General features: G+C 39.0%; 1 protein-coding gene across 3 annotated transcripts in view; it reads right to left on the bottom strand.

Annotated features, from left to right (window-relative positions):
* The window catches only part of LOC103577887 (ankyrin repeat domain-containing protein 50), a 99,553-nt gene that overhangs the window by 1,305 nt on the left and 85,786 nt on the right, over positions 1-12,462 (bottom strand). For 2 of the 3 annotated variants that reach the window (XM_014440710.2, XM_053737296.1), the window contains 9 exons: positions 3,980-5,977; positions 3,746-3,919; positions 3,433-3,666; positions 2,656-2,967; positions 2,160-2,481; positions 1,752-1,998; positions 1,230-1,630; positions 898-1,089; positions 36-819 (listed from right to left, as the gene is read on the bottom strand). In XM_014440710.2, the coding sequence (XP_014296196.1) occupies positions 36-819; positions 898-1,089; positions 1,230-1,630; positions 1,752-1,998; positions 2,160-2,481; positions 2,656-2,967; positions 3,433-3,666; positions 3,746-3,919; positions 3,980-5,593 (4,280 nt within the window). In that variant the 5' untranslated portion in view covers positions 5,594-5,977. The remainder of the gene's footprint in view (positions 1-35; positions 820-897; positions 1,090-1,229; positions 1,631-1,751; positions 1,999-2,159; positions 2,482-2,655; positions 2,968-3,432; positions 3,667-3,745; positions 3,920-3,979; positions 5,978-12,462) is intronic. The other variant, XM_014440711.2, reaches the window with a different exon arrangement.

Here is a 12,462-nt window from a genome sequence, read left to right as displayed (position 1 = left end):
ATTGTAATGAAGAATTTAAAATGAAAATAAATTACCTCGGTGTAACGTGATCGGTGTGCTTAACATTGCGCCCGACACCAGCCCCGCTGTTGCCCAAAATAATTCTCATGTGGGTGTCGCGAGTAAAATGTGGATCCGCGGAGTTGCGCTTATCGTCGTACCCATTGGCCTTTTTCTCTTTGTTGACCTTGAGTCCGAGCATTTCGTTGGTGAGTTCAAAAGGTTTTGAGCTGTCATTCCTGTCAATAAGCTCGGTCTTTATTTCAATGGGTTCGTAAATTACTGGGGTTTTGTTGAAACCGCCGTGTGGTTTGTACTGTATGCTTTGATTTCCGGTAAGCAATGAGACACCAAGTTGACTCTGGATCACACTGGCGGCTGTTTGTGCGCTCGGCGGACTAGTGTTTGTAGGAGAATATGGAATAAGACTGTCGCTCAACGGCGAGTGAGGCGGGGATGCGTATATCGGACTCTGCGGTTCGCTTTTTAGCGGACTCAGTAGTTTGCTTAGCGGACGACTTTTTGCGCCTCTTGAGCACTGCTGCAGCTGTTGTGTAAATGACAGCGGAGCTTTGATTACTTGATTGACCATTGGATTTTGGCTGAATTTCCCTTGATCGCTCTTTGTGCTACCAGTTAAATTGCTGCTAGATTTGCTGTTGCTTGAGTTGTTGCCCAGTGACACACAACTACGTCTTTTTGTCGAGTCAGGAGATTCTGCAGGGCTGTACTGGGTTGACAAAGGATTTAAAATCGCTGATGACGGCTTTGTTTCTGCTGTGGAGTTTGATGTCACTGATGTCGCGCTGCTGCTTCCGCCTGAAAATTCAAATAATTATTTAGACAAAGTCATTGGGTTTTATTTATTTTAAATAAGATAGTATTAGAGATCAGTACCTCCGTTCATAGCGGGTCTCAAGCTTCGTTGATTTGCTGAATGTTCCTCCAAAAGTCTGACGACAGTATCGTGGCCACTTTTCGCGGCAACTTTTATCGCATTTCTGCCACAATGATCGGAATGATTAGGATCCGCGCCATGATTGAGTAGTGCTCTAACACAGTGCTCGTGACCCTCTTGTGCAGCGATGCCTGAATAATTCAATAGTCGATTAGTACGAGCATTATCTCAAGTGCTACTATAATTAGCTTACTACAGTATTATCGAGTGATATATGTCACATATATATATATGATGATGATTTAATATCAGCAGACATTATTCGGATTACCTAGAGCAGTAGCACCCTGGTTACACGTGTGGTCTGGCGTCGCACCGTGCTCCAGTAACAATCTAACAATAGCGGCGTGTCCTTGCCATGCGGCTGAATGTAGAGGAGTACGATTTTCATTATCACAAGCATTAACACTGGCATTGCCGGCTGTCAGAAGCAGAGCAACCATATCCTCGTGTCCTTGCCACGCGCTGACGTGGAGAGCAGTTCTGCCTTCAGAATCTCGGCTCTCGACATCTGGGTTGGCGTTCTCGAGCAAAAATTTAGCCATCGCCAATCGATTTTCCAAAGCAAGAATATACAGAGTACTTCTGCCGTCCGCGTCCTTGGCATTCATATCGGCATTGTGTTTTAAAAGCACCCGTACTGTCTCGTAATGACCTTCGAGGGCTGCGAGCCTGAGAACCACAACAATAGAGAGATAAAATGCTATTCTGTATACATGAGTTGAATGCGTCCCTATATATATATATATATATGTCTATATATATAAGGATGAAAATAAATGTGAGTAGTTACCTCAGTGCGGTCTTGCCATCGTGGGCGTGCTGATCGATGGGAGCTGCGTGATGTTCCAGCAACCTCTCGACTAAACTAGTGTGTCCCTCTTGTGCAGCAAGCATGAGTGCACCCTTGCCATCATTATCAGCTTCGTCGACTTTGGCGCCGGCCTCTAGCAGTGCTTCGCATACGTCCAGATGACCTTCAAAAGCGGCGTAGTGCAGCGGTGTCCATCCAGAATTATCTCGATGTTGTTCATCCAGGCCTGTTAAATATTATTATCATCATCATCATTATTGATAAATAAATAAATAGATAATTGATATTTTAATAGAATCCATCATCGCTATCATTATCGTGATTATCATCAGCAACGTCAACGTAAACGTAGCTGTTATTATTATGAAAGATGTAGCATTAATTTACCTCGATCCAAAAGCTGCTTAACAACATCTGTGCCACCTTGCGCGGCGGCAACGCTCAATACAGTTCTGCCCTCGTTATCAATACTGTCGACGTAGCATCCCCAGAACAATAGCAACGCGACAACGCTTCCATGTCCCATGCTGGCGGCCGCCCACAAGGGCGTTCTTCCTGTAGCGTCGCAATGATCAACATCCGCCTCGTACTCGAGCAGCAGCTCGCAAACATCTCGGTGACCCTCGAATGCCGCCACTAACAATGGCGTCATTCCGTCTTTGTCCTGGTGGTCAACGGCGGCTCCACGTTCCAGGAGAATTGTAACCACCTTTATTATAAAGGCAAAAAATTATCAGTTTATTTTTATTTAATTGAGACCGGGGAACTGTGGCAGCGGTCAAGTAGAATGACTTGATTATTAATCGAAGAAAGGACGAGGAATGAGGATGAGGATGAGGAAAAGCGGAATGATAATGTCAAATGGCGAGGAGTCGGAACTGACCTTTGCGTAGCCGTGATTGGAGGGCACACAGAGCGCCGCGACGCTGAGCGCCGTCCTGCCGTCACTGTCAGCGTGGTCAATTTTGGCTCCGTAGTCGAGCAAATGTTCAACGATCTCGCTGTGGCCCATATAAGCAGCCGCTATCAAAGCCGTCCTACCCTCGTCGTCAGTTCTATTGACATCCGCGCCGTGTTGGAGCAAAGCTTTCACAATATCTTCGTGTCCACCCCACGCAGCTGCACGCAGAGCCGTCCGTTGATCCCAGTCCGCACAATCCACCATCGCCCCGTGTTCCAATAGCATTTCAACAACCTGGAGACGTAATTGGCCATTTCATTAGTACATATATGTCCATGTGTGCTTGTGTGAGTGTGTGTCAACAATACACTATTAATAATAATAAAATAATAATAACAATACTAATACTAGCAAGACGACAACAACAAGGTACAAGATAAATATTATTGCAGCCTACGAGATTTGTTAATTTATTTTTAGTTCCTTAGTTATAAAAGAGACAATTGATGTTGGCCGAGTCCCTGTTGAGTCACGATCTCTACTCACTCAATACGAGGGATTTTTGAGAGAGTGATGCGCTTGGAGGCTGGATGATGATAAATAAAATAGTAAAGAGAGTAAGTAAAGTAGAGTAGAGTAGAGCTGTAGGTAATGAGTAGGTAATGAGTAAAATAGTTGTATTAATCGTGAGTAGTCAGACAATGTGTTGAGTTTGTTAGCCACAACGAGAGTAAATCAAGAATAATAAATCACACTAACTACATCAGAGTCTGTTTTAACAGTCTTGTGGTTTCGTGGAAGAAGGCTTGGCTGTGAATGTACCTGGGTGTGTCCGCCCCAGGCAGCTGCTCTCAACGCGGTCCAGCCGTCGCAGTCTGCGTGATCAGCACTGGCTCCGGCCGCCAAAAGGACTCTTACGACGTCTGCATATCCATGTCTAGCTGCTAGATTCAAGGGAGTCTGTCCGTGGCGGTCCGTGGCCTCCAGCTTCGCCTGAAAATACCAGTGTTTAAGTTTAGACTTAGCAACAACCAGCAAACTACCAATTATTATTATTATTATCTTTTATTACTTGAGGACAAGCTGCAAGCGCCAGCTCTAGAAGTGATGCGTTCCCATCGGCTGCTAGAGTGTGAAGTACTGTGCGACCACATGAATCAGCTTGGTTTATGTCGCCGTTTTCGCCCAGTAATTCTGTCAATGGTTCACCAGGTGATTCATCAACTGGACTCACATCTTGCGAGACCTTTAAATAAATAAATATTATGATCAGTGTAAGTTAATTTAGAAATAAAGAAAGAAATACCTGACTAGAAGAAACAGGATCCTTGATAGGCTCATCCTCAATTATTTTTTCCGATGGCTTGGCACCAGCATCAACGAGCAGCCTCAGCAATTTAGTATCCTGTCTCGGCCACATAATACACTCTGGACTGTCAAGATAACACTGTTCAATAGGCGCTCTGCTGCCGATCATCCAGAGCACTTGAAGTGTATGCGCATCCAGGGTGCAATTATTACCACTGATATTATTAATAACACGCTGTAGATGTTGTCCGAGCACGCAAATCTCGTCGGGGTTAAGCTCGGGACTTCTGAGTGTATAGTAAGCAGAGAGCATCGCATGTCCCTCGGTAGCTGAACACAAATACTTCTGGGTACAGTGTTTAACATCCAACAGCCATTCAGCGAAGCTGTGATGAAAGAGCATCAACGCACCGGCACGCGAAACGGATATGACCCTCCTCAATAGATGAAGCCTACGGTTAAAGTCTTCAATGGTTATTGTTGTGTGCGCGGTTTTAACACACTTGTATAAAATATCTTGAGTTATTGGCAATTTAGCAGCTAGTATTACGTTGAGCAACGGCTGTACCTTGGCGAATTGTTTTCTGCTAAACAATCTCTGGCACAGCCACAAGTAAAGACCGTTTAGTGTTCCAGGAATTTCCCGGACTTCCCGTAAGACGATAAAGTTTTCAGCGACCCCGTCTAGCACTTTCTCCAGGTACAGAAAGCACCCGTTGCTCTTTATGTGCAGCTGGTTGAGCATTTCAGCAGTGTCGCGGCTTATGTGCTGTCTCAGAGCGTCCTCTTGATCCAATCTAGCGAGTATATATTGCTGGACATCGCGAACCACTTGGCTCTTTCGTAAATCGTCAAGAGATATTTTCCTAAAACCCGTAAACATCCTGGAGATTGTTTTGCTCTGACGTCTGGCGGTGCAGACTAGCAGCAGCCATTGTGGAAACAGGTGATGATGATTTGCCAGCAGCTCGGCGATTGTACGACTCACATTGTCATTTTCACGTCGCGAGTCCCGGGTGCCTGTTTGCGGGGGGTTTAATACTTGGCCTTCGTCAATAGAATCCACCAGAAGAAACAGACAATTTTTTGGAGGCTCAACTTCCAGGAGAGGAAACAAAAGAGCTTTTTTGAATGCATCGTCGGGATCCCGGTCTAAGACATCATGTTGCAATGCGGCATGAATGTCCGGGTCTGTACGCAGACGCTCGGCATAAGCCTCGGCGACGGCTTCTTTGGATGTAGACGGCACAGAGGTAGTGCTCGCTGTCGGAGACGTGGGCGAGGACAAGTGTATTCCATCAGTGCTGGCCTGGAGAATTTGTGCCACCAGCGAACGCACGAATTGCGCTGGTGACAGTGAAGCTTCACTGCGCGCTTGGCAAAAATGTCTCGCCAAAAGTCTTCTGTTTAGTGATCTTTGGTGTCGGGAGCTCGCGGTCGTCGAGGGCCAAGCTAACTCAGCACACAGTGCCGTTTTACCACTTCCTGGACCACCGACGATCAACGCGCCGCAGGTTTTAGACGCCGGACGCTGCTCAAGACAGTGGGATAGCTTCATAAATGCCCATTCCCGGCAGAAAAATCGCTTCTTCTCAATCACCGGCGCAGCCATTTTCGTCACTACACTTTATTACTTTTTTTTTTTTCAATAAATAATTAGTTAAATTTTTTTACTGGACAGTGTCAATAAAAATAAAGAGTCTCGACAACCCAGGTGACATTTTACCCGTTAGAAAGTACGTGGTAATGTGTAGTTTAAAAAAAAATAAGCTGGATAAAAGAGTACTGGCGGAGTAATGGAGTTCTGTCGGTGATGGCTGTGGTGGAGATGGTGTTGGTTGGGCGTCTTATCTCAGTTGTACCGAGCTCTGACAGTTTCGAGAGGATGATGTTAGCCCCTGGGGGCTCTGCGGCTTCCTCGGCCTCCATTCAGGCCTCTCATCGCCTCGTTCTGTGCATCCTGCGTGATTCGTGGCGCCACACCATTATAGAGATCCTGCAACATACAACAAAACCGTATATAGTATTACCGCTGGGAGACATTCGACTGCTCGTTTTCGTACCGACTCTTCGATTACTCTACTGTAGATATACCCACACAAACATATATATATGTAAAGACGGTATATATTGGAGTATGTACACACGAATCTAAGTTGACTGTTATTGGAAAGATGTTTGTGAGCACAAGTAACATTGCAGACGGTGCAATTTCACTCGTGGGACTTTAAAATATCAAGAGCTAGCATCCTAGTTGTTTGCTGTCTCTCGGTTGGTCTTTGCTTGGACTTTATACATCGATATCTCGTGGTCTAGTTAATATAATGTAAGTCAAACTATCTATATGTATGGAGCCAGTTGCAAAGAAAAGTCAATTGGTCACTATATACGTATATATACTGGACATTATGTATGGCATTAAATATATATATTATAAAGATTAAAGATGAATCTCGGCGGGGCTCAGGTCCTTTGACGATGCAGTCTGCTAGATATATATTAATATTTATTAGATAGACAAAACAGTTTCGATCGGGGATAGAATTATCGAGATAAGTATATATTTAGGAGTCTGATAGTCGATGATCTGTGTGAGATAAATGTAGGAAATCTCCTGGAGGCACGAGCCGAATAAATTCTCGTATGGTTTCTTATACGGCATCAGGCCAAATAAAGTTTTGAATCCGCCGAGAAGAGGACGCGCTGGTAGAGTCGTGTTGAGGTAAAAGGGATTGCGGATGATGTGAAAGATATAGGAAGAACATAGAAGAGAAGAGGAGAGAAGAGAAGAGAAGAGGCCGAAATTACGGTTCTCGATTCAACGGAGAACCAGACGATAAACCAGTTCCGCTAATGAGAGGCGGAGATGTAGATAGCACGTTGAGCGTATCCGCTTGTAATCTCTTGGATTTTGTCTTTCTCTGTTATTCCTTGATCCAAACTGCTACTAAAACTATTTCGGGTGGTACCGCTTTGCTCTATACGTGCGCTGACACCGTATTCACACACTACAGAGTAAAAAGCCACGCACAGACTGTCGAGATAACGTGTGAATCTATGAGGAGATAAAAAAATAGAGATCTTGGAAAGGAGATTTATTTATATATCGATGTCGCAGTTTGTTCACACTATCTTCAGATCTCCGGAGCACCGGCAGCCAGAGATAATTTATCGATTAATGTTTTGCGGGAATTAACAAATAGTTTATCAATTAGTGTCAGCTTATTGGAAACATTAAAATCTCTTCCTCTAGCTCTTTAATAGGATTATATTTTAGACAATTTATCCAGTTCTCTATCGAATAAATTATTAAATATTGTTAATTGAGTCGTAATATCACTATCGTATATTTTAAAATAAATTTATTCACACTCAGATCGTTCCAGGTCAAATAAATTTTAAAATGATTATATATTTAAAATATAAAAAGATTTAACGTGAGGATAAAAATAATGTGAGTTGAAAAAAAGTAAATTGTGGCGTTAAGCACTTGACATAATTGCAGACAGTATCGACTTGCATGTCCGGGTGCCGGTTGAGAAAAAATATATTAAGTTTATAGTTTGGTCTCGCGTGGTAGCTGCTATTTACCAGAAACACCACAACACGGAAAGGGAATTCATCATTAACACGGGTAGCAACGTCTCTGCTACATCTATGTATATATACATACATATATATGTATGTGTGCACGTGGCGCTTGAATGATAACGAGCGTGGTAGACCTGGAAGGCGTTCACTTGATTTCCCTAATGACTTTAACGAGGCTCATGCAGTTTCAGCGCCACGACGCCAGTCCTATATATATTTGCACATATATATATATAGAGGTTTACTCATACAATACACAATATACAATGCCCGAGCACACAGAGATCGCTCTGCAGAATAAAACTCTGGCAATGAATGAGTGAAAATGTATAAAAGTGCACGGTACTAAGAGCAAGCCTGTTAATTGCAAGTGCGTATTAATTATCTTTTTTGTATTTCCGTCTAACGGCATTTATGTTTTTTTTTCTCCTATTTAGTTCACTTTCTTCGGGTATTTTTAAATGCTACAGAGTGTGGGAATTTTAATTAGATCTTTATTAATTAATTATTTTTAGTGGCAGCTTAACTCGGACTTGGGCATTGAAATCTTTCATTGCAGAAGGTAATCTGGCGGAAACAATCGGGAATAATCGTGGATGTGTTTGCGCAGACTGTAAAGCAGAGACGGATAACAAAGAAATAAAAATAGTAAAAGTCTACGAGACTAGTCAGCAATAAACTCGGTAGTTTATGAACGAATAATAATATTTTATTGTAAGTTGTAATTTTAAAAATTACTTTTTACATTGACAAAGAAGTTTTTATATTAAAAGTAGTATTGTCAGTCGCAAATGAAATGTTTTATTATTCAAACTCAGGACTTGGCCTCGAGTCTTGTTTAATATCCAAGTTATTTATTATAAATGTCAGAATTAATTGCTTTTTATACAAATTTATTAAATACTTGATAATGTAATTTATCTTTGAATGCCATTGCCATCTCGTTAATTTGTTAAGTTGATAAGATCCCGATTTGTCGATTTTACTTTCCCAAATCGATATATGTTCTATATATTTATTACAGTACTCAGATAGAAATCGCTGAGAAGTATTTTAGTTTTTATATTCTCAAGTGTCCGCAGAGACTTGAGGATATGAGAACGTGAAAAGAATGAAAGAGGTGTCGAGAGTAAACTTAAGTGGGTTCTCGATCTGCTCAAGACGTTTGATTCGTCAGTAGATTCAGAAACACATAGATATATATATATATATATATATATATATATATATATATGTGTGTACATAAAGCTTAGCATAAGATTTCAGAATAAGTTCCAAAAAAAAAAAGAGGTAAAAGTTTGACAGTAAAAGAGCAAAGAGGATCTATTTGCAGAGATATCTTATTATTTTTCACAAAAGCTACGAAACGGAGATTGGGTTTTGAAACTTCATGAGTTAGCTCATCTGCAAATTTAAAATATAGGCCACGTATAAATTGACACGTGCATCAGCATCATACAAAACAGGCATTGAAGTTATCTTATAAATATGAATTACACTGAAAAAAATCGGGAGTGAATCTATAGTCACTCCGCCATGATCTGCGTTTACTCTGAAAATTTTTTACAGTATTATTATTATTATTATTTTACACTTTTATAGTCCGCGGTTGTAAAGTTTAACTCGATAAATTTAACGGTAACGATATTGTGTGAAGAATAATAGTTGTTGTCTCAAGTGTGTGCGTTTTGTGTAAAGTAATGTAACGAGATTTAAAAAGATATAAAATTTTCGTCTAGATATTTTTATCGATAGGATCGGTGGTATTGGAGGTCGCTCGATCTCTTATATTGCATTGCATTATATTTTATTGTGAATTAGTTGAAGCGTGAATCGATTTATCGGGTTAATATATGTTTGCGGTACGATGATTATTATCTCTATTGCATACTAGTATTATTATTATGTATATTAAAATAATGTACTTAAAATAAAGGTCACTTATTTCTCAGTGCAACGATTTTTTTTCTATTTATATTTTTTAAATATTATTTTAACATTGATATTAACACGTCGGCTGTGCGCTCAGTTTATGTGATATTATTATTAACGTACTGTGATAATGGCCTTCGATTTATATATTTTTAAATATTTATGTGCGCTAAGTATGCATTACGAGTACGGAAGAAATTTTCAAGTTTTGCTATTAAATATTTACAAACTGATATTTACTCCAAGTCTTTGAATATTTAATTGTGTTTTTTTTTCTCGGCTTACGAACTTTTAAATGAGTAGATTTATGTTAAAAGTATAATTAACTTTCAGTGAATGTCTGCATTACAGTGAATGGCGATTGAAAAATAAATAAAGTGAGATAGTTTATTGGTATTAATAAATTAATTGGGCGTTTGTTGGACAGTAGACAAACAATGTACGTGAAAAAAATAAAGTTGCCGCTATATATATAAATCTCGTGAGACTTTTATTTACGTGATATCCACGGGAATGAGAGCAAGTGTCGAGATTGAGATGGGCAATAAATTTAATTAGTCTTCCGAGTCATTGGTAGGGTGTTAACGACCGTTAGTTTTAATTTGTAAGACATTTTTCACCTGGGTAATAATTTTAATTATCTTCTTTTTTTAGCAAACCCTTTCAGTTCTTATATTTTGTTCACCTTGCTGACTCTGTGAAATTGTGATTTGTCGAGTTTTGACGCCGTCATTTTAAGCCTGGGTTTACGATACGCGATTAATGGCCGATGGTAAATTTATATGGGAACACGGAAAATCTGTAGCTGACGTATTAAACCCACAATTCATTGGTAGCAATGAAAACTTTGTTGGAAACTCGGTAAATTACAATTGCACACCTCAACACACTAGGTGTTATAGCTGTGTTTTATCCTTGTTAAAAATTTTACCCATTTAAATTATTGGAGTTGTTTTACCCTCCGGGGCTCTCCTTTCAAAAATTTTACCAGAGCTTAATATTACATAAATGTCAAGTCCGTATGGACCATAGAGAAAAATTTAATTTTTTTTTACTGCTAATTCAAGAGTGGGTTGGGTAAAATGGGGAATTCAAATTTTTTTTCTTTCGAAATTAGTAAAATTGAAATTTTTCTCCTTTTCATTAAAAAAATCTATTTTTATGAGTCTCTAGAACAAAATGTCTGTAGTGCGTATTTTTGGTTTTACAAAAAAAATTAAAATTTTTTTTTTAACTTTTATACTCATGTAAAAATGATGTTTTGATCTGCTACTTTTATTAGTTTTTTTTTTCTAGCGTCAAAATAAAAAAACGAATTAAAAAAAAATGTTAACGATCGCTATGACGTAATCAGGTTAGAATTTATATGATAAAAATATATACTACAAGTCGAAAAGTAAAAGTCGCAAGATGATGTTTAAAACTGTAGAATAAAACGAGTTAATGAAAATAAAAAAAAAAAAAAATATTTAATTGATAGAATGAAAAAAATAAAAAAAGAAGTGAGCAGTAGCACGTGAAGCCGCAATGCGGCCACCAGGAGCTGAGGATTTGGAAGTCAGTCTGTTGTGTACCAGACTAGACAAAAAAAATTTATAAAAAAAAAAGATAATTACTGGGGTGCAGAGACTATTGGAGAACACGGTGGGAGGGTGGTATGAAAAAAAAAATAAATAAAGAAAAAGGTATGCTGGCAGTTCTCTACAACTACAAATTCAACAAATTCATATATATAGTTAGATAGATTGGTAGATAAAGAAGAGAAGGAAGAGGGAGAGACATAAAAAGACAGAGATAGAGGACAGGGAAATAATGAGACAAGAAACCAGTGATTTAAATCAGAAATTGAATTTACGTGACTTGAATTAATTAGACAATATTCAATAGATAATTGGCTGCAGTATTGGATTTAATTTTTTTTTTTTTACAAATTTTACGCATGGACTTTTTCATGTCAAGTGATAATTGATAATCCTACGTATATATTTAACAGCTACATTTTACGCGTATAAATTGTTTATGACAAGATGAAAGAATAGTTTTCGCGATAAATATCGTTGACTGTGAATTATTGTCTCCTGTATATGTATGTACAGTACGGTTGTATTTACCGTGTAATTGCATTTGCTCATCTGCGGTAAATTTAATTACAGTATTACCATCAGCACACCAACTATTTTTATTACTTATTTTATATTTTTTTCAGCATTATTATTATGATGATGATGATGATGATGATGATGCTTGGGATTTATGCGGTTCCGCGTTTAAGTCCGTCTCGCGAGCGGGAGATGCGCCCGGTGAGTCACGTCAGATATATAAGCGGGAGGAGACTCTCAAGAGAGCTATTCCGATGCACATTTTACGTATATGATATTATCCTGAGGCCTTACTCCGAGTTCTTATAAAGTATTCCTTAACTACTTACATAGACGCTACTTTTCCGAGTACATCCCAGACATATTAAATTTTATTTATTACATTCATTGATAGAATTTATTTTCCACAGAATAAGAAAATTTATCACTTTCCTATAATGGTAATCAATTTTTTACACTGATAATATTTTAAAAATATTAAATTTCTTGGAGTAATTTTGTATTATAAATTTTTTTATAGCGGGAAAAAATGAAAGCCTAATTTATTTAATCAGCAAAATGAATATAATATTGTATAATAAATTTTTTAAAACGAGATGCAACACAAATTGGACGGGAGTGATGATGCATGATAGGCGTGTCATGTCTAATTGACAACTGGAAACATCCAAGGCATGAGTCATTCACTTGACAGAGTCAAAGAGTCTCTTGTGTAATTGTGAATTACGAGGTCACTGTAGGAATTTATGGAGCCAGTAAAAAACATTTGACATTAATCCAGTACGAATATATGCATGCTAACAATCAGCATACAGATAAAGAGACAACAAATGTGTTGATTGTCATTTGATATGATCCA

Source organism: Microplitis demolitor, chromosome 1, assembly GCF_026212275.2.
Source record: "Microplitis demolitor isolate Queensland-Clemson2020A chromosome 1, iyMicDemo2.1a, whole genome shotgun sequence".
Lineage (NCBI taxonomy): Eukaryota > Metazoa > Arthropoda > Insecta > Hymenoptera > Braconidae > Microplitis > Microplitis demolitor.
The sequence above is the reverse complement of the archived record's forward strand: the minus strand, read 5'-3'. Positions and strand labels throughout refer to the sequence as shown.